The sequence below is a fragment of the Bos grunniens genome, chromosome 12, assembly GCF_055505025.1.
Source record: "Bos grunniens cultivar Pamir isolate PY7600 chromosome 12, Bosgru_T2T1.0, whole genome shotgun sequence".
In the NCBI taxonomy this organism is placed as follows: Eukaryota; Metazoa; Chordata; class Mammalia; order Artiodactyla; family Bovidae; genus Bos; species Bos grunniens.
In genome coordinates, this window is record NC_141176.1 from 19,346,098 (window position 1) to 19,368,561 (window position 22,464).

Here is a 22,464-nt window from a genome sequence, read left to right on the forward strand (position 1 = left end):
CTTAACTTGATGCTTTTTTATTCTGACTTCTCCATACATTGTCTTCCTCCTAGAACAAAATGTGCATGTCTTCAACTGACAGCAAGGAATGCCAAGACTTGCCCCTTGTCAAATAATAAAATAACCACTGGATATAAATATAAAAGACTAGAGAGACAGATACCTACTGGGTAAGATACGCTGTGGATTTGTTGCAGGGTGTTTATATCTTTGAAGGAGGGTGCTTTATCATTGTGGCCTATTTAGTCTTATAAATATTGTTGATGTGAGAGTTGGACTATAAAGAAAGTTGACTGCCGAAGAATTGATGCTTTTGAACTGTGGTGCTGAAGAAGACTCTTGAGAGTCCCTTGGACTGCAAGGAGATCCAACCAGTCCATCCTAAAGGAGATCAGTCCTGGGTGTTCATTGGAAGGACTGATGTTGAAGCTGAAACTCCAATACTTTGGCTACCTGATGCGAAGCGCTGACTCATTTGAAAAGACCCTGATGCTGGGAAAGATTGAGGGCAGGAGAAGAAGGAGACTACAGAGGATGAGATGGTTGGATGACATCACCAACTCGATGGACATGGGTTTGGGTGAACTCCGGGAGTTGGTGATGGACAGGGAGGCCTGGCGTGCTGCGATTCATAGGGTCGCAAAAAGTCGGACATGACTGAGCGACTGAACTGAACTGAATGCTTAATTTCTTATTTGTTGTTCTTGTTCAGTTGCTAAGTTGTTCCCGACTCTGCAACTCCATGGACTGCAGCACACTAGGCTCCCCTGTCCTTCACTGTCTCCCTGAGTTTGCTCAAATTCATATCCATTGAGTCGGTGATGCCATCCAACCATCTCAACCTCTGCTGCCCCCTTCTCCTTTTGCTTTCAGTCTTTCTCAGCGTCAGGATCTTTTCCATTGAGTTGGCTCTTTGCATTAGGTGGCCAAAGTATTGGAGCTTCAACTTCAGCATCAGTCCTCCCATTGAATATTGAGGGTTGATTTCCTTTAGGATTTGACTGGTTTGATCTCCTTGCAGTCCGAAGGACTCTCAAGTCTTCTCCAACACCACAATTCAAAGGCATCAATTCTTTGCCACAGTTCAAAAGCATTGGTTCTTCAGCCCTCAGCCTTCTTTATGGTCCACCTCTCACATCCATTCATGACTACTGGAAAAACCATAGTTTTGACTATACAGACTTTGTCGGCAGAGTGATGTCTGCTTTTTGATACACTGTCTAGGTTTTTCACAGCTTTCCTTTGAGGGAGAAAGTATCTTTTAATTTCATGACTGCAGTCACTGTCCACAGTGGTTTTGGAGCCCAAGAAAATAAAGCCTGTCAGTGTTCCCACTTTTTCCTCATCTGTTTGTCATGAAGTGATGGGACCAGATGCCATGATCTTTGTTGGGTTTTGAGTTTCAAGAGAGCTTTTTTTACTCTCCTCTTTCACCCTCATCAGGAGGCTCTTTAATTCCTCTTTGCTTTCTGCTTTTAAAGTTGTATCATCTGCATATCTGAGGTGGTTGGTATTTCACCTGGCATTCTTAATTCCTGCTGGTGACTCATCCAGCCTGACACTTCTCATGATATACTTCGCATATAAGTTAAATAAGCAGGGTGAAAATATACAGCCTTGATGTATTCCTTTCCCAATTTGAAACCAGTCCATTGTTCCATATCTGGTTCTAACTGTTGCTTCTTGATCTGCATACAGGTTTCTCAGGAGACAGGTAAGGTGATCTGGTATTCGCATCTCTTTAAGAATTTTCCACAGTTTGTCGTGATCCACACAGTCAAAGGCTTTGGTACAGTCAGTGAAGCAGAAGTAGATGTTTTTCTGGAATTCTGTTGCTTTCCGACAACAGATGTTGGCAATTTGATCTCTGGTTCCTCTGCCTTTTCTAAATCCAGCTTATACATCTGAAAGTTCTTGGTTCCTGTACTGTTGAAGCCTGACTTGAAGGATTTTGAGCGTTACCTTACTAGCATGTGAAACGAGTACATTTGTACAGTAGTTTGAACATTCTTTCGTATTGGCCTTCTTTGGGATTGGAATGAAAGCGGACCTTTTCTAGTCCTGTGGCACTGGCAAGTTTCCAAATTTGCTGACATATTAAGTGCAGCACTTTAACAGCATCATCTTTTAGGATTTTAAATAGTTCAGCTGGAATTAATTTCTTATACCAAAAATCTAAATTAAAGAATTTTTTTTAAAGCCTGTATATCATTTTTGGAAATGGAAGTCAGAGTGCACACATGTAACATGCAGACTGTACTTGACACTCATCTGCTTTTCCTCTGACTCTTACCCCTGTTGGGTTAGCTTACTTTGGGTAGACATTTCCCCATTAAGACATATACTGTGCAGAGGTCATTTGAGAATTGGGAATTTTCGTCTTTTCAAGGTGGTTATTGCTAAAAGACAAACAGAAAAGTATTCTTACTAGATTTTCCCTTCTTAGACATTGGGAGACATTTTAAAAGAGCTAACCCTTATTCTGTGCCAGGCATTGTCTCAAGCACCTTGTAAATACTGACTTATTTAATCTTTTTTTAAAATTAAATTTTATTGAAATGTAGTTGATTTCCATGTTGTGTTAGTTGTGGCTATACAGCAATGTGATTCAGTTATACATCTATCCACTTGTTTTTAGATTCTATTCCCATATAGGCCATTATAGAGTACTGAGTAGAGTTCCCGTGCTATACAATAGGTCCTTATTAGTTGTCTATTTTATATATAGCAGTGTGTATATGTCAACCCTGATTAACGATTTATCCCCTTCCCCCCTCAAATTTCCCCTGTGGTAACCTTAAGTCTGTTTTCTACATCTCTGACTCTATTTCTACTTTGTAAATAAGTTCATTTATACCATTTTCTTCGATTCCACATGTAAACAATATCAGGTGATACTTGTCTTTCTCTGTCTGACTTACCCAATTCATTTAATCTTCACAAAACCACCCTATGCCATATAATCTGTATTGCATGGTAGTACCATATAATCCCCATTTTAAAAATGGAAGATTGAAGCACAAAGAGATTAAATCCATGGGCACACAGCTAGTGAGTGCTGGAGCTGTGATGGGAACTAGGCAGTCTAGCCCTGGGAGCCTTCACGCTTAGTCTCTTTCCCTCAGTGATTATTAGCGAGGTAGCAATAGAAAGTGCTTTTGCTTTTAATTTGTCTAATTGATTTTCTTTTGTATATTTTATTGACAAGCATTTATGAATGCAGCCTATTATGCAAGTGTGATCGACGAATATGTCAAAACCGAGTTGTCCAGCATGGACCTCAAGTGAGGCTACAAGTGTTCAAAACTGAGAAGAAGGGATGGGGAGTGCGCTGTCTAGATGACATTGACAGAGGGACGTTTGTTTGCATTTATTCAGGTAAAGCAAAGGTTTACTTTCACATTACGCTGTGGTAAGATCTACATTTCTGAATCTCCATTTTACTAGTCAAGGCTACTGAGATCTTATAGCAAGGATAAGAGCAACAATATAGGAGGAGTATCAGAGGAAGGCAAGTGACTGGGAAATTGAGCACTGAAGGGATGACATGCGTTAAGAGGTACCAGGTGTTCCAGAAAAGAAAGGCTAAAGGATAAAACTTGGGTTACTGCATGAGATGTGTTTTTGGTCTCTGTGGCTGCAGATGCTTCGGGGTAAAGTAAGAAAACTTTTAAATAGAAAAATAAATGATTTACTAAGGTAAAGATTATTGGTCAGAGACTGTCTTCGTCAACATCTTGAGCTATTAGAATTTAACAAAAGTTAATGTTATAATGAATACCTTTAGGTGATGATTCAGTCAAGGCTGCTGCTGCTGCTGCTACCAAGTCGCTTCAGTCGTGTCCGACTTTGTGCGATCCTGTAGACGGCAGCCCACCAGGCTCCTCTGTCCCTGGGATTTTCCAAGCAAGAGTATTGGAGTGGGTTACCCCACTGCCTTCTCCAAATCAGTCAAGGCAGTTCACTCCATTTCAGGGATTCTATAGAGAGTTGCCCATGTTCTGAGCAAAGCCTCCCCACCATGTGTTCAGTTCAGTTCAGTTCGGTCGCTCAGTTGTGTCTGACTCTGCGACCCCATGAATCGCAGCACGCCAGGCCTCCCTGTCCATCACCAACACCCGGAGTTCACTCAAACTCACGTCCATCGAGTCGGAGATGCCATCTAGCCATCTCATCCTCTGTCATCCCCTTCTCCTCCTGCCTCCAATCCCTCCCAGCATCAGAGTCTTTTCCAGTGAGTCAACTCTTTACATGAGGTGGCCAAAGTACTGGAGTTTCAGCTTTAGCATCATTTCTTCCAAAGAACACCCAGGACTGATCTCCTTCAGAATGGACTGGTTGGATCTCCTTGCAGTCCAAGGGACTCTCAAGAGTCTTCTCCAACACCACAGTTCAAAAGCATCAATTCTCTGTGTGTTAACGGTTATGCAAATTACTGATTCTTTCAGGCTATAGCCCACAGCCCAGACAGGTCCATCTCTAGTAGTCTTTTCCTTTTACCCCAGAGTGTTAGGCAAAAGTCCTCACTTTGTGTGTGTACCACGAAGTGAGAAAGGTTGGTGAAATGTGGCTGTCAAGGCAGTCTGAAGGAGATGTGCCAGGCAGCAGGGACCAGAGCAGTCCTCCTCATCTGGAATTCCAGGTTCACTTTAGTGAGGGCAAGAATCCTCAGAGTTCAGAACGGTCACGGCTGGATCCCTGCCACATCCCACTTACAGACACAAATACTGCACAACTTGCCTGGACATTTGTCTCTCATGTTTCTCAGAATAACTCTTTGATAAAAGTTAGCTTACCATAAAATGCCAGATGGTGTCCAGGAAGTATCATTTACTGACTTTATCTGCATTGCTAGAAAATGCACCTAAGGGTATCTCTCTAATCTAGCTGTTAATTTTGACTTATTAACTGTAATTTTAAGTTCCTTGAAAGAAAATGCATAAACTTCAGACTAACATTTTGATTACATTAAGGCTTAAGAAGAGAACAGGCACATATCACCACAGATTTAAATACATCACTTTATAAATAAAGTTTTTAAATGATAAAGCGTTCATAACTAGACACAAAAGCTATAATTGTAAGACTAGAGTTCACCTCTCTAATTTTCTAGAGTGCTTTCTGATCTGTATTGTTTTATATTGTAGCTGAATCTCTTGTCTTCTGTGATACTCCACTTCAGACAAATACTTGTTCCTACGTTTTTTCATGTACTGGAAGATACGAAGTCTCTTCTTGGTCTTTTATTATTTCTCACAGTAGTTTTCTTGGATGAATTAATGTTTCTCTTCATTCTAGAAATGAGGTTCCATACACGGTTCTAATAGAGCAGAAGAGATGCCCTTTTGTTGCTTAGTAACTGTATTACTTTTTGTCATATTTAGCTCTTTTACTTTTTCTTTTAGGAAGATTACTAAGCAGATCTGACACTGAGAAACCTGATGCTATTGATGAAAATGGAAAAGAAGAGAATATTATGAAAAATATGTTTTCCAGAAAGAGGAAAATAGAAGTTGCAGATTGTGAGGTTGAAGTTATCCCAATAGAACTGGAAGCACGTCCTAGAAGTATGGAGACTCAGGAGTATCCACCTAAGCTCCATAATAATACCAAAGAGCCTATTACGTGAGTGAGATCATAGGAACCCAGTCAAGATTGACCTATACTGTTTAATACCAATTAAGAGTAGTTCTTTTTCTTCTTTCTTATTTTCCACTCCAACTTCTGTATCTCCTGTATATCAGTTTGCTTCCCAGTTGTAAATTTCACACTGAGAAATCTAGGGCACTTAAATTTAAAAATCTAACCAACATACTGTATTTTCTCAGTTTCCATCTGTGGAACTTCATCTTTAAAAACTTTGACTTTAATCAGATTGTTTATGGATGTCATGACTTTGGCAGTTGTTTTTATTTTCTATAACCATTTTATTTGCAAAGGTTTTCTTCGTTTTTTAAATATACTTCCAGAATGATTGGCTTTAAAATATGACTATTCTAGTGAGGAGTAGGCATAGGTGTTATAACTTAGATTAATTTCTAATGAATATTTACATAACAGTGATGCTGTCTATATTTCGGGGCACAATAAAGAGCATTTTTAGTGATTTACAGAATAACTTTGTTTTCCTTTTCAGAGGAATGAAATATAACAGCATTTCAAGAATTCGATATCATTCTGTCATAAGAAGTCCTAAAACCAAGACCGTCATTATTCAACACAATGGGAAAAATATGGTAAAAACTGTAAAACATAGATGGTGCCCTTCTGAGAACATTACTACTTAATTCAAATTGTTTGTGTTAGTTAATGATGTGTAGGATTTCTTTTATTATTTTGTAATGTGGTGCTGTTGAAGTGTTAGGACTATGTTTTTTAATGACTTTGTATCCTAAGTAACGGTTGGCATGTTCCCAACTTAGATACAGAAGGAGAATGTTGATCATGATCTGACAGTGTATTCTACTGAGACTTAGAGCTATACAGTGTAAGAATTCATGGAAGAAGCTAAAGTGATAGTGTTACATAAGAAAGAAGGATGGAGTAATTTAGGTTGAGGAGATATGGTTGTGAGATGTAGGAGAAAGAACAGAAGCAGTCTAATGAGAGAGTCATCCAGAAAGCAGCACTTTACATGATAGCCTGTGAAGATACACTTTGCAGTCTGTCCTGAGAAGAATAGCTAGTCAGAGACTATAACTTAAGAGAATGATGCAAGAAACAGAACAGGCAGACAAAATGGTAGTTCATGGCTTGTTGGTGAAAAAAAAATTCTAACGTAGGTGGTACACAAATACTTGCCCTCTGCCTAGTAACATACAGAAGATAACTCCTTAATACCACATCATTATGCGAAGATTGGGCCAGGAGATCACATAGACCTGGTTTGCCCTCCAACACTGCACCTTAACTAGCTGGTTAACGTCTTCTGTCTACAATTCTTTTTCTGAAAAATTAGAATAATAATTTCTATGTCAGAATTAAGAGGGTTAAATGAGATAATGTCAGAAACGTAGTGTAGCACAATGCTTGACACCCAGCTAAGTGCTCAACACATGTTGAACGTTGAAGTCCATGGAAAAGAATAATAATGGTCAAATGTGTTCCGTGCCAAGCATTGTGCTAAACCTAATACCCCTTTTTGAAAGTTATCATTACCATATAAAGTGATTGCAGTGTCCTCAACTCATGGACATAGGCAGCTCCTTTAGCCTTTTCTTTCAAGTAACTACCCAAAGAGTGTTTTTAATCTTTGCACATCTTATAGTGGAAGCCAAATTTATCATCTGGTATCAGAATTGAGGTATACCGACGGATATATTTGTATTTTATTTTGAATTTATAATGCCTCAAGAATGTCTTGACAGTCCTTATAATTGTCATAGCTGTGGCTCATGAAAGTGCCTGGGAGTAGAACACAGCTAAAAGGGCTCCATCCTGTCAGAGATTCCTCAGGGTATCAGCTTTGAGTCTTTGAAAACTAATCTAATTGCTGCAGCCTATGAAGATTGATACTTGATGAAAGAGGCCTTACTGTTAACTTAAATTCTTTTTCCTAACCTAGAAAGTAAAGACATCTTCCTTGTTTTCTTTTAAGGGATTTACTTCCTCAGAGTCTGTCACCTCAGAAGATAATGGGGAACTTAATCCAGCTCAAGTACATCTGAACTCTAAAGCCAAGGAAATGAGAAGTAGGCTTTGTTTCATTCTGTGGTTGTCTGCCTCTTCTGCTTTTTGTCTCTCATGCTCAATACTCATAGCTCATTTTTTCAGACACTATTACAAAAATGCTGCATTCATCACAGGGCTTTCTCTACGTCTAGATCAGAGGTCGACAAACCGTGATCTATGGGCCACATCCAGCTCACCACCAGTTTATGTATGGCCTGTAAGCTAAGATAATTTTTACCTTTTAAAATAACTGAGAAGAGATGAGAAGATAAATAATACTTTGTGACACTCGAAACTTACAGGAAATTATATTTTCAGTGTTGCTAAATGTATCGGAAGATAGCCACACTCTTTTGATTTAGTATTGTCTCTGCTTTCGCACTATGGTGGCAGAGCTGAATACTCACACAGAGATGGTGGCCCACAGTGTTTACTGTTTGGCCCCTTACAGAAGATGTTTGCTGACCCCTGGTCTAGATGCCAACTGTGACCTGATGCTGGGCAGGAGAATAGCGTGGACAACTCACAGGCCATCTCTGGCTGTGGAAGCCCTGCCCAGCGCAGCCATTTCCTGACTCTTTGTTTAGGCTCCTTTAAAAATAAAGACATGACATTCTCCTGCAATATTCCAGCCAGTGCTGCCCCAGAGGATGCTTAGCAAAAAGTGAAAATATTGCTACCCTGAGTGCTCATCTTTCAGTGTTACCAGTCTTGCCATGGTATAGACTATACAGTCCATGGAATTCTCCAGGCCAGAATACTGGAGTGGGTAGCCTTTCCCTTCTCCAAGGATCCTCCCAACCCAGGGATCAAACTCAGGTCTCCCGCACTGCAGGCAGATTCTTTACCAGCTGAGCCACAAGGGAAGCCAATTTAATATTAAAACCTGACAAAACTGGACTTGAGTTCATTTACATCTCAGTATACCCCTCAGTGGGGAGATGTTGCTGAGACATGGCCCTTTGTGAAGAACTGACTGACCGTGGCCTCTTCTCCCTTTGGGCTTCCTTGGCATATACACGCCCAACTCCCCACCTTCCTAGTATTAACAGAAAGAGGGACACCTTTGTAAATTTATATCCTGTTTTTAGGCAGAGAGAGGAGAGGACTGAGAGCTTTTCCTGTATTACTGCTTAGCTCAAATTGCCCTTAGCTCAAAATAGTTCTTATGTCAAAGATGTGTATTTTGGGACAACAGTCTCATATATCACCATTAATGTATGAAAGTCATCTGAGAACTATTGCTCTTGGTTCTTTTGTTGTTTTCATTGACCACTATAGTACATACAGCAGGCACTAAAAAATCAGTTATTAATATTACTGCAAGTAACCTATGATAGGAAAAAGCAGCCAGAAACAGTGATGATTACATCAAAAACATTAATTTTAGAAAAGTATAATTTCTTTCTGCCACTGAATTGGGAGGCACAAATGACTTTTTAACAATAAATAATTTTACTTATTCCATTTGACAGGCATTCATACTTTTGAATATTTTGGAAAATTATTTGCATTACTGGATAAGAAAAATAAGCAGTTCATCTTCTAAAGTATTGTTGTTTGTAAAAGTGTAATTACTGAATGATCATCTAGCAACAACACATATACAAAACCCATAGCGGTAGTTGTTGCTACTGGGCCTTAGAGCGGCTGACTCTTAATCAGGGTCTCCCCAGCCTTTCATTGGTATCATAAAGGCCTAAAATGCTCCCTAAACCCTCTCTGTTACAGCTGTTTAGAATATATTTAAAAAATATATATATATTTAAATGCAGAGTCCAAAGTTGAAGAGAAGTCAATTTGTAAGGAGTAGAGCTTAACTATAGTAACAGGAAGCAACATGTATACAGATTCATAAAAAGATACTGTTAGGTAGTAGAAAGAAGGTAGACTTCAGAATCAGATATTTCTGATTCTCATTATTATTGCTAGTTAGTTGAGTGAATCCCTTAAGCCTTCAGAAGCTCAGAGTTTTCATTTGTAAAATTGAAGTACTGTGTACCTTAATACATTGTATGGATTAGCAATAATTAACACAACTTGCACTTAATTAGTATTGTTACTCTCAGCAGTATTGCTCAGCCATTTGTATTCCCTGACAATTCTTCCAAAATGTTTATTAGAGGACTCAAGCTCAAACCAAGTTGAAGATTGTAAAGACAACCCTGTGATTGATTCCGATGTGATAGATATAACCAAGTGTAGAGAAGACACTCCGCCAGGGGACACATGTCACCAAGCAGTCACACTGGATAACAAGAATGAGGTTCAAATACAAAAGCCCCAAGAGGAAAAATCTCCAGCATGTCAAAACCAGCAGGTCTTTTGTGGTAAAGAGTTACCGAATGAAACCAAGGATGCTTCATCTGATTCTCTAGAGAAGTTCAATAAAGGGAATGTGTTTCTATTGGATGCCACAAAAGAAGGAAATGTGGGCCGCTTCCTTAATGTGAGTATGTGGGCTGAGATTCCTATATCTAAACACATTTTTTCCCTAGGTTTCTTCACAAAATCATGAGGAAAATGTGACTGACAGGTTCCAAAGCCACACTACCTGGATTAGAATCCCAGGCCTCTACTTACATGGCCTTGGACGTCTTACTTGACCTCTCCAGGCTGTATTTCCCATTTCAATAATATGGAGTTAATAACTGTCTAGAGTGTTGTGAAGATTAAATGTATTATATATAAAGTGCTTAAATGGTATCTAGCACACAGTAAACATTTGCTTAAAGAAACTGTAAGAAATTATAAGTAAGAATATATATATATATTTATTGAAAGGCTTTTAAGATGCATTCCTTCAAAAAAAAAAAACAATGGGGCACATAGAATAAGTTTTTCTTTTGTGTCATATAATAGAATGTCTTATTCAGAAATGCCTCTATTAAAAAAATTTAGTTGGGAGCACTTATGTTTTACTGCTCTCACTAAATTTTGATTGATTTAGTGGCTTAGTACTGGAGAATGCAATGGCAACCCACTCCGGTACTCTTGCCTGGAAAATCCCATGGACGGAGGAGCCTGGTGGGCTGCAGTCCATGGGGTCGCTAGGAGTCGCACGCGACTGAGCGACTTCACTTTCACTTTTAACTTTCATGCATTGGAGAAGGAAATGGCAACCCACTCCAGTGTTCTTGCCTGGAGAATCCCAGGGACGGAGGAGCCTGGTGGGCTGCCGTCTCTGGGGTCGCACAGAGTCAGACACGACTGAAGCGACTTAGCAGCAGCAGCAGTGGCTTAGTACAGAAAACTATTTATCAGAATATTGCATTTTACTATCTTACTCTTTTTTTATTCCTAAGCCATAGTCATTTGCTGTTTCTGTATATGTTTGGGATATATGTAATGAGACTTATTTTCATTTATATAGAGGAATATTTATGATTTCTCTGATTTAAGGTTCATTGGGCTTCCCTGATAGCTCAGTTGGAAAAATATCTGCCTGCAGTGCAGGAAACCCCGGTTCTATTCCTGGGTCGAGAAGATCTGCTGGAGAAGGGATAGGCTACCCACTTCAGCATTCTTGGGCTTCCCTTGTGGCCCAGCTGATAAAGAATCTGCCTGCAATGCGGGAGACCTGGGTTCGATCCCTGGGTGGGGAAGATCCCCCTGGAGAAGGGAAAGGCTACCCACTCTAAGTATTCTGGCCTGGAGAATTCCATGAACTGTATAGTCAGTGAGGTCACAAAGAGTCAGACACGACTGAGCAACTTTCACTTCACAAGGTTCATTGACACTTAAGACTCCTGGCATCTTCATGATGAGAGGGAAACTTTGTATTATTGGCCATAACTACTGTGTAGGGTGGAATTGGAGTTAGATTTTCCCATCAGACTGCCAGTCTCGTCTCTCCTGCCTCCTACCATCATACATGCTTTTCAAAGAATGTATAGTCCCAGAAATTTTCCTGGGGAAAAAAGAAAAATACCTTCACCACTAGTCTCAGTGTCTGTATAGACTGTCCTGTCTTTGGCCAGCTGGACCGTGCAGAAGCCACCTGCATTCCTCCTCCTCTCTGGGCTCCACTTTGTTCTGACTTATCCTACCCAGGAGGGTGACAAGGAGTCATGGAAGCAGGACGGGAACTTTATGATAGCCTCCGCATATCCTTTGGAAAGGTCCATTCAGGTTCACTGATCTCTGGATATGGCCTTAATTTTTCTCTTTGCTCTGTATCAGAGCTCTTCTTACTCTCTGCGGGGTTCAGTTAGTGGGATGGGCAGCTTTGACTTTTCCCTTAAAATAATGGGAAGCATGCATAGCCCAAGATTCCTTTATGTATTTCCTTTGCTAAACCCAAGACCTATTTATTTATTTGTGGCTGTACTACTTGGCTCACAGGATCTTAGTTCACTGACCAGGGATCAAACCTGTGCCCTCTCAGTGAAAGTAGAGTCATAAGAACTGAACCACCAGGGAATTCCCTCAACACCTCTTTAAAATGTGACATTTGAATGGTTTGATGTTTCATGATAATCTTACATGTAATTCATGTGCCATCAGAAGAAAAAGTACTCTCAAGTCAGAAAATCTTTGAAACCAAAGAACTTTTTTTCCTTGCTAGAGAAATCTGTTTGGCCTTTTTCTTTTTCTCTCTCCCAGTTAGAAGGACACTTGGTTAACAAGAGAATCCTCTCTGAATACTGGAGTGGGTTGCCATTCCCTTCTCCATGGTATCTTCCTGACCTAGGGATCGAACCTGGGTCTCCTGCACTTTCACTACTTCTACACTATTGCCAAACATGCTGGAAGCTACTAAACATGCCAGGAGAGCCAGGAGATGAGTAAAGAATGATCCCTAGCAAAGGACTGGTAGTGGCTTTCTTTTCAGTCAGTTACGTTGAATAGTGGCTGCACTGGAATGATATGGTTGGTCTCACGAGCTGGATCCCCCCCTTGTTTATAGGGGGAGAAAAAAAGGCTTTTCTGTCTTTTTAAATTTAATTTTCTACATAGATAATCCATTCTCGTGATTTAAAAACTTAAATAAAACACCTTAGAAAATACAAACAGAATTGTTTCACAGCAGCTCTGACGCTGCCAAGTAGGTACCCTGAGTAAAGCTTACCAGGCTCAAACTGAAAAAAAATGTATGGATGATGGGAAGTTATCATTGAAATCTAACAGTGGTCAGTGTGTCTGAGGAATATTCCTGGGATTCGATCCCTTTATGAATCTGGTGATAGATGACTGTGTAGCAATAACAGCTCATGTGCAGCAAAATAACACTGAAATGGTGGTGATAGGAGATAGTTATCACCATGTTAGAAGCCTTGGAAAAACAATAAATAATGGTTGTGTTCAGCAGAGAAATCAATTACTTACATAGATACCCTTTCCAAAGGATCTGTTTGATGTAAAATTCAGGTCATAACATATTCTTCATATTAAACTTTTTGTTTTGTTTTAAAAATAATGTACTCTGCCCTTGTTCACCCTCTATAGTAAAATCATTTTTTATTACTTTTTGGTATATTATTATAGTTTTTCTTTATGCAAATACAAGTAAATGTAAGGATGTGTTCTTATTCCTACCCCTTAGCTAAAAGAGCATATTACATTCAGTGTCCTACACCTTGTGTTTTAAGTTAACAATATACCCTGGAGATCTTTCTGTATGAGTACACAGAGCTCCTCGTTTTTTTTTGCTTATAGGCGCATATGATTCCAATGTGTGGCTATCCAGAAGTTTAAATAATCCTCTTTAGATAAACATTTGCATTGCTTCAAAACCTCTACTGTTGAAAACAATGTTCAGTAAATTATCTTATGCGGATACATATGCAGATATATCTGTTGAATACACTCCCAGATACTGGATTGTTGAATCAAAAGATAAATGCATTTATAATAATGATAAATAGGAGTTTTTACTATTTTGCATTTCTACTGGCAAGATGTAAGAATGTCAAAACGGCTTTCTGAATGAATTCCTACCATCAAAATTGTAATGAGCTATGATATTTCGCATACTAGTCAGAAAAAAAAAATAAGATGTGTTGGAAACAGAATGGTATTCTAATGCTTCAAAGAACAATGTATCAGGCTTTATGCTATATCTAACATGTATTTGTCTATTTTTGTTGACAGCATAGTTGTTGCCCAAATCTTTTGGTACAGAATGTTTTTGTAGAAACACATGACAGAAATTTTCCCTTGGTGGCGTTCTTCACCAACAGGTTTGAAAATTTTTTTAATATGATTAATTTTGAAATTGTGACTATAAAAATAACAGTACAAAAATATTAAAAGAAGATATATGCTATAGCCCCAACTCTCTGGTACCCTAGAATACTCAGTCATCCCAAACTGTTTAGAGGCGATAAAATTTTAAATAGTTGAAATTTTAATTCTTATTTCCTCTTAGAATTAATGTCCAAAAAGGCTAAAAATGGCAGGTCTCAGCCAGTTCAGTTCAGAGAATAAATGATGCAGAATGCTACATCTTTTAAGTCAAAACTACCCCCGATTACTTCCCCGGGCCTCAGTGCATTGCTGGGGCCCACTCTTTTTAAAAACACACTTCCTCCCTTGTGGATATTGACAAGTTTCTTCTTATTTGGGATTTTAGTAGATTTGAAATAAAACTCAAATAAAAAGAGCATTCCTAAGTAGTGGATGTTGGAGAGAGAAAACCATATTGTTGAGGAGGGTTAATGATGTTAATATGAAAATTGATTATAATCAAATGTGGTTCATTCAGGATAATTTATGATTATTTTTAAAATTTCTACTTTCTAGGTATGTGAAAGCAAGAACAGAACTAACATGGGATTATGGTTATGAAGCTGGGACTATGCCTGAGAAAGAAATCCTCTGCCAATGTGGGGTTAATAAATGCAGAAGAAAAATATTATAAATCTGTAGTTAATACCTGCTCATGAAATCAGCTGATCAAGCTGAACCTAGGGCCATGCAAAAGAACCCCCTGTGGTCAGTGGAATTAATTTACATTACGATCTGTCAAGAGAATTCCTCTCAGTTTACCCTTATTGGGAGAGTTTATTTTCATTACTTAGAAATGCTTGGAACAAAATAGGGACATTTTCATACGCATAGTCTATCTCTTTATTCTTACTGCTCTTCAACTATACATGAGTAGAATGGATGTATATATTTTATATGAAATACCACTATATAATTTGTAACTTATTTGTAAATTATGTATTCAAAAGAACAAATGTCATAGTTAATTTCAGCACTTCTTACTGCTTTTGTAATTATTATCTTTGACTTTCAGGGCCCCACAGGGCCAAATTTCACCTCTTTACCTGCAAAATTTATTTATGTTTAATTCCTGGCAAATAATTTACCATTGTGAGCCATAAGCTGGGCATCAGAGCCTGAAGAATATTAATATTATGCAAATTACTTCCAAGTATTTTAAATTAATTGGATAAGCTCCATGAAATAATGTCCCGTCAGTCCACTTGAGTGAGAAAGAAGAGAAAACTCTCCTAGGGGAAAGTTTTGGCACATTTTTTGAAATGAAACCTCTTTTCCACAGATTCTCTTCACTCCTTCTATACAAACACAGGAAAAGAGGGAATACAAACTTGGAGGAGCTGAAATATTTTTGTTCTAAACAGAGTAGAACCGTAAGAAAAGGAAACTTGAGAGAATAGTCAGATGTGGCTTATTTATTGCCAGAAGAGATGGTGCTGGGTAAGAATTGTTGTAAACAATTCTGTTGAAAAAGTCTGAAACAGACCGTTGGAGTTTCCTGGGCATAATGTGCAAATTATTTTCCTAGAGAAAAAGGGAAAGATTTACTCTGCTGTAGGTTTCCTGACCATGATCATCTAGTGAAAAGGGGGTGAGAGCCTCCAAGAGTTAAAACTAACTTTATCTATAACAAAGATGTACATTTGGCTGTCAGGAAGTTCTCCCCACCCTTGGAACCAGCATAGGAATACTAGCTCAAAAAGGAGTAATTGAAGTAGTTCTGGGTTTTTTAGGGTTTGTTTTTTTCTTTTTTCTTAGCTTGCTTCTGGGTTTAATTACCTTTGGTTACCTTTCAGACAATGGAGAAGGAAATGGCAACCCACTCCAGTATTCTTGCCTGGAGAATCCCAGGGATAGAGGAGCCTGGTGGGCTGCCATCTGTGGGGTTGCACAGAGTCGGACACGACTGATGTGACTTAGCAGCAGCAGCACCTTTCAAACAAGAATCTAAGTTTGTACCGGATTTAATTTCTTAAAAATATTGAAATAAATAAAAATTTAACTTGAAGGTAGTTTAGAGAGTGGAAAACCAAAGAGCTAGGAAAGTGAGCAAGAAATTGTAACCCGACAGTCATAGACAAATGGGGAAAGCTGAGAAGTTAATTTAGTCACAGTAAAGATACACGAATTTTAGGCAACGCACTGAAATGAAATGACACTTGAAAAGTATGGGAGATTTGTACAGAGATCTGACATCTTGATCTCCTTCATCTGTACTGGTTCCCAGTTGTCATCTCCCGTCAGCATCCTAGAGATTCCCTTTGTTTTTCCAACGTCAGGTCTATTTCTAGTTAAATCCCCTTATTTCTCCTTTCATTAATTTACTGCCACATATGGGCATGGGGTCACAAAGAGTTGGACACAACTGAATGACTCTCACTTTATGGGTGAAGCACATCGTCCAATACCTTTTGAAAGGGAAAAAATGAGACTATATGTTTCAACATGTTCTTTTGCCCTTACACTTGATTGCTGTTTTGGCAGGGCAGAGAGTTCGTGAGTAGCTTTCATACCCAATTTTGAACATACCTACTACATTCCAGTGTTGCTGCTTTGAAATCTGAAAATGTTTTCACCTCTGGCCTTCAGAGTGACTGTTGGAAGTCAGAGGCCATTCTTTCTCTCTTATATTTGTGACCAGTCTTTCTCTCTCTCGAACCTTACAGCAATCTCTCTGACCCAGCGTTCTGTTCCCAGTAAAGGTCTATTATTATACCTGATACTAGGTGCTTGGTGGGATCTTTCAATCTGAAAACTTTGTTCTTAGGGTCCTTTTTTTGAAGTGTTTCTTTAATGACAACTTATCTGTTCTCTCTTTCTAGAATTCCTGTTACCCAGACAGTAGACCTCCAGGATTGGTTCTCTGATTTTCTTACCTTCTCTGTTAATTTCCAGCTTTGTCTTCTTGCTCTACTTTCTGGGAGATTTCCTCAACGTAATCTTCCAATTTGTCTATTGTGGTGGGTTTTTTGGTTTCTTAGTTTATTTGAGGGGGGGGGTCTCATTTTTTTATTTCTAGAGCTCTCTGAACATTTTGTTTTTCAATAGTATCCTATTTTTGGTTCATGGTTGCAGTATCTTATCTCTTGGAAAATACTATTTATATAGTACATCACACACAGGCATTCATGCCTATATTTTCTTCCTGAATATTCTGTGACCTGCAAGGTTTCTGTTTTTCTGTTTCCTTTGGTCTTTGTCTTTCAGGTTTTAGGCTCTCCTTAGTGATCTTGGCAGTCTGCTCCTCCTCAAGAGTGGAACACTGAAAAGCTGAGATTATGATCTGAGAATGGGGGAAGGGGCCCTTCACCTGCTTCACTTGGCCCAGCTGAGCTATTCAATCTCTTTTTCAGTCTCTTTAGGACTTTTTGGCCTGGCAATGAGTCAGTCTTACCGCTTGAAGGCAAAGCACTGCTGCCAGAGCCTGCCCTTTTCTCTCGTTTTGCTGCTGCACACACCTGCTTCTGTAATTCATGTGTGTTGGTCAAGACTAAGTTATCCTTTTTAACACTTTCTCTTTTCTATCCCCAATTTGCCTCCTTTCCTCTCTTCAAAACCTGCTCAAAAAAACAAGACTTCAAGAAGTTTTTCCTTTGATTGCCTCAGCAAACCACCAGCTATTACATGTTTCTTTTTTACAGAGCAACTTATTTTGTAACTGCGATTTAATTACCCGCGTCTATGTTCTTTTGTGTATTTGTTCCGTGCGCCAGAAACCTCATCTTGTATGGTGCTGTGTACATTATGGGTGCTAAATAAAGGCTTACCACTGGAAACTGGCATTGTACTGTTAATTCTGCCTCCGCTTATGATAGACCTATTCAGCCCAAACTTGGGGTGTGTGTGAGTGAAATAATGGCTGACCACTGGAAACTGGCATTGCACTGTTAATATTTGGGGGGGGGGGGAGGGGGGTGTGGAGTGTTAGTTTTGATTGTGCCACATGGCATGTGGGATTTTAGTTCCCCAATCAGGGATTGAATCCGGGCCCCCTGCAGTGGAAGTGTGGAGTCTCAATCACTGGACCGCCAGGGAAGCCCCACGTGATAACGGCTTTTTGAAAATAACGGGTAATCCCTCAGGAAGACCCATCAGTTCTCCAGCTGAGTCCAGGGGCTTCGGCCACCTTTCCTCCGACCATCGGATAAGTGGGCACAGGGTGGGGAGCGCCTGGCGTGATTCGTTTTTTTTTTTAAAGCAGTTCGAATTCAGACTCGGAGGTAGAGAAGCCGTCTGCAAAGCCTCGGTGCGCTTCCCCGGTAGGGGAAATCCATCAGCTTGATTTCGCCAAAGCGGACTTCCGGCGGCGGGGACGCAGCGCGCAGACATGGACACGGCCGGGCCTTCCGCGCCCGAGTCGACCCGCGGCGCCAGCTGGTCCGAGGCCCAGGCCGCGCGGGACATAGTCCCGCTCCCGACCGGTGAGTACGGCGCCGGGGGCGGTCGGATGGGGCTCGGTGGGGGCCCAGGGCAGCTCTCCGGTCGCCGCCTTATGGGAGTCGCCAGCCCCCACTCCGAGACCGCGCTGAAGTCTTTGCCCCGCGGCCCCCGGGCGTCCACCGCCGGCGGCCCCGCGCCCAGACCACTACCCGGGGCCTCTCGGAGGGGCGATCGTTTGCCTCCGTTTACCGTGTGCCTTGCCTCCCCCACTGCAGATGGGACAGCCCATTACTGCGGTCCTACAGCGCTAGGAATGCAGCCAGCTGGGAAAAGCGAAAGAAAAGCCTGTGGGTTTCCTTTCCCAGCGCGGCTCCACCCGCTTTTAAAACAATGCGGTCGGAGAAGTGCCCGGGGGACGGGGGAGCTAGGTTGGAGGTGGACCCCTTTTGAAGGGACTGGTCAGTTGGGTCTCAGGATCAGTTGTTTAGTCGCTAAATCGCGTCCGACTCTTTGTGATCCCATGGACTGTAGCCCGCCAGGCTCCTCTGTCTAAGGGATTCCCCAGGCAGGAATACTGGAGTAGGTAGCCATGCCCTCCTCCAGGGTATCTTGGCAGGCGGATCATTGGCAGGCGGATTTATTTATTTATTTATTTATTTTTAAACCGCTGAGCCACCGGAGAAGCCGGGCGGGGAGAGGGGGTGGGGCTGGCTGGGTTTCAGGAAGCAGTTTGGAAACTTCACAGAGAATGTAATGTTTTGGAACCATGCCCTCCTTTCCATTTAGTAGTTCAAGTCTGTGGCCCTGTCTTTAAGTGAGACAGCAGCCTCTTGAGGGGGCAGCTTTCTTGCAGTTCAACAGGTGTGGGTCTTCTAACCCGTGTAGACCTTCTTCCCAGTTTAGGCTCAGGACCAGGTGCCAGGAATACAGTGATGAGCTAGGCAGACCCTGCCCTAGAGAATCTAATAGGCAACTCGTGTGTGAGCTGCTGAGAACCACAGAGGCGCAAATGAGGGGCTCCTTCAGCTCAGCCTGGTGTTCAGGGGACACCCTGTCTTCGTTTTAAAAGGCAAGAGTCAGTCACCCAGGGGTAGAAAGGGTGAAAGGGCAGTCCAGAGATGAAGACTCGAATAAAGGCGCCAGCCACAAAACATCAAGTGTGGCAGCCACAAGTGAAGCAACATGTTGACTATTTCATTTTAGCCAGCGAGCATTTAGCTAGTGGGCTTCCCTGGTGGCTCAAACGGTAAAGACTCTTTCAGCAATGCAGGAGACCTGGGTTTGATCCCTGGTCGGGAAGATCCCCTGGAGAAGAGAATGGCTGCCCACTCCAGTATTCTTGCCTGGAGAATCCCGTAGACAGAGGAGCTTGGTGGGCTACATACAGTCCATGAGGTCGCAAAGAGTTGGACACAGCTGAGTGACTTAACACTAGCACTAGTGATCATACAGAATGCAAGATGAGTTACTGGAGATGAGGTTGTTTCTCGACCTTTCCCCCAAACTCCAGACTCCTATAACCAATTTAATCAATGCCTGGAGTGATCTCAAACTCCTGTTTGCCTGTACACACCCACATTCTCCAGACCTACTCAACCACTAGCAGCCTTCCCCCTTCCGTTCACCCAGGTGCTCAGACCAAGACCCTAGTGCCACACTCAGTGCCGCTCTTTCCTCCTTGCCTCCCACCTCACGTGTTAGGCAGACCAGTCAGTTCTGTCAACAAAATGTATCTCAAGCTTGACCTCTTCTTGCCACTTCTATCACTACCATCCAAGCCACCATCATCTCAGGCCTAGACTGTGGGTTTCCTGGCTTCCACTCTAGCCTCTCGTACAGACAGGACTGCACGGTAGCCAAAAGGACCTTATAAAACAAAAAGCAAATATGATTCTCCTGCTCAAAGCCCTCCAGTAGTCTCATTGCTTCCAGAATAATCTTACTGTGGCTACCGTGAACCCCGTGTCCTGATCTGATCCCGTCCCTACCCATCTTGATGCCTGCCACCCCTCTCTGCCTTGTGAGTCCTCTAAACCCCCACCATATTCAAATCTCTGCTCAGCGGTGACCTCCACAGACAGCCTTGCCTGCCCACCCTGTTTAGAAGAGCCGTCCCCCGTCCCTCATCAATCTCACCCTCCTTCCCTTGCTCGGCTTTTCTTCATACACTTACTACTACCTGAAAATAATGTGTTTGAGGGTCTGTCTCTACTACTAGGATGTAAGTTTCATGAGTGTTGAAATTCACATCTTATTCCCTGCTTTATTTCTAGTGCCTAAAAGGATGCATAATAGGTGCTCATCACGCACTGAAGAAGCCAGTGAGTCTGCATGTAAAGAGCTTGGTTTCTATTCTCCAGGTGATAGAGAAGGGTTTTTAGCAAGAGAGAAACATGGACAGTGGACATTGTAGATAGCCCTCTCTGGCAGCAATGTGAAGAAGGAAGTGGAGGTGTGACAAGGGAAAGCAGGAGGAGGGACATGAGCTTATCAGACTGGACCAGATAAAAGACAGTGAGGGCAAGGCAGTCCACTTTTCCACACTGCTGCCAGAGCTCACTCTCAGGTGCACATGTGCCTGCACACACAGATCAGGCCATGGTAGTGGCAGTGTTCACTAGGGCCTGCTGGCTACAAATAGTGCAAAATCAACCTGATACCATTTAAGCAAAAGGGATGCTTATAACTGGAAAGCAGGGAGACCAGACTCATCGCAGGAGCATGGATGCTGTTGTGTTTTCCAGAAAGAGCCAGGAACCAGGGCCTGAAAAGTCTTCATAAACTTTGACAGCACTGAGCATATCTGCTTTGTTCTTCTCTTTCTTTGGTCCAGTTTTCCTGCTAATGGGATAGAAGATGGCCACACTCACAGCTTCTCAGTTTTTTACATCTCCTTCTTCAAGAAGCCAGCCCAGTCTGAACTAAAATCTTCTATTCTGAATTCTGTATATCTGGGACGGGCAGGTAGGTCCTCTAGGACTGTCAGCTGCATAGGGAAAGAGTCACATAGTACAAACATGTCTGCTGGGAGTCATTCCTATGTGTGATGGTGAGCCTGGATAAACCAGGAGACAGTACAGCTCTTATAAGTCAGGAAAGAGGAAGGAAATAGTGACTAACCCAGTAGAAGAATGGGCTAAGGATGTCAGTGCCAGAGAAGAAACGCAAATGCCACCTTGTGATATCCTATATTCATAATTAGAGATGATGATTCATCTCTCTCTGCACTTTGTATTCTTTTTTGACTCAGTCATCTAACTTTCTGTCCCAGCTGTACCTTTATAGTACGTCTTAAAATCAGACAGACACTCTCTCATTTTTCCCTAAGTTTTGTTCACTGCCCATAATCATTTATTCTTCCAAATAATACATTTTTAAACCTCTTTAAAATAACCTTCTTGAGATTTAACTTGAAATGGTATTAAATCTAAAACTTATGTCAACCAAAGAAAAACACAGCCTAAAAATTGCAAGTTTTGTTTCATGTGGGGACCTTACTCAGGACTGTAGCCTGGGAGCCAGAGTCAGGAACTGCTTTGAAGAGGTGAGGGAGGAGCCAGGATATGTAGATTTTGCTGAAAACAAACATGTGGTTGAACATCAGAAGACTACTGCTAATAACAAAATCTCAAGTTAATGATTTTAGAGCTTTTCTAAGTATGGGAAGAGGCAAGAATCTGGGCTCATGGAAATTATTCCTTAGAAATGCATTGTAGGTATTTAGAGCAAGTATTCTGGTTTCACCATCCTGAATTCCCCTGAGGGCACCCCATTTTTTGGGGGGGGGGGTTTGGCTGCAGTGGCTGATGGCTTGATGGCAGGCAGCATGTTTTTGTTTGCCCTTACTTGAGATAGAACAGACAGCATTATGACATCCAGCCTTCTGTCCAGGTGCACTGTATTTCTCTCCTTGTACTGAAATGGAGCTTAAGACAACTCTTTCATCATGTTATTCCCCTCCTCAAAAATCCTTCCTGGCAGCCTTTCACCATCTGTTCCTCAAATTCTTTTCCAGCTTCCTTTGCACGAACTCTCCTCTTCAGTCCCGCTGATGGGCTGTCTCCCAGTCAGACCTCTTGGCCTCTTCCCCCGTCTGTGCTTCTGTCTGCAACGTCCCTCCCACCTTGACTCCCCTTTTCATCTCCAGGTTGTACCGGCTCAAATCCGTGTCCTTGCTAGCACCCC

General features: G+C 41.4%; 2 protein-coding genes across 31 annotated transcripts in view; both read left to right on the plus strand.

Annotated features, from left to right (window-relative positions):
- The window catches only part of SETDB2 (SET domain bifurcated histone lysine methyltransferase 2), a 43,041-nt gene extending 25,366 nt beyond the window's left edge, over window positions 1–17,675 (plus strand). For 13 of the 19 annotated variants that reach the window (XM_086329069.1, XM_086329070.1, XM_086329066.1 and 10 more), the window contains 8 exons: window positions 54–170; window positions 3,209–3,378; window positions 5,406–5,625; window positions 6,137–6,236; window positions 7,598–7,691; window positions 9,795–10,120; window positions 13,765–13,853; window positions 14,416–17,675. In XM_086329069.1, the coding sequence (XP_086185195.1) occupies window positions 54–170; window positions 3,209–3,378; window positions 5,406–5,625; window positions 6,137–6,236; window positions 7,598–7,691; window positions 9,795–10,120; window positions 13,765–13,853; window positions 14,416–14,533 (1,234 nt within the window). In that variant the 3' untranslated portion in view covers window positions 14,534–17,675. The remainder of the gene's footprint in view (window positions 1–53; window positions 171–3,208; window positions 3,379–5,405; window positions 5,626–6,136; window positions 6,237–7,597; window positions 7,692–9,794; window positions 10,121–13,764; window positions 13,854–14,415) is intronic. The other 6 variants (XM_086329077.1, XM_086329074.1, XM_086329086.1 and 3 more) reach the window with 2 other exon arrangements.
- A 7-nt stretch (window positions 17,676–17,682) lies between these two features.
- PHF11 (PHD finger protein 11) overlaps window positions 17,683–22,464 on the plus strand; it is a 34,611-nt gene continuing 29,829 nt past the window's right edge. For 7 of the 12 annotated variants that reach the window (XR_015137955.1, XR_015137954.1, XR_015137953.1 and 4 more), the window contains exon 1: window positions 17,683–18,320. Coding sequence is in view for 8 of the 12 variants with exons in the window: in XM_086329118.1 (XP_086185244.1) it covers window positions 18,227–18,320 (94 nt within the window). In the remaining 4 variants the exon portion in view is untranslated. The remainder of the gene's footprint in view (window positions 18,321–22,464) is intronic. The other 5 variants (XM_086329114.1, XM_086329119.1, XM_086329117.1 and 2 more) reach the window with 3 other exon arrangements.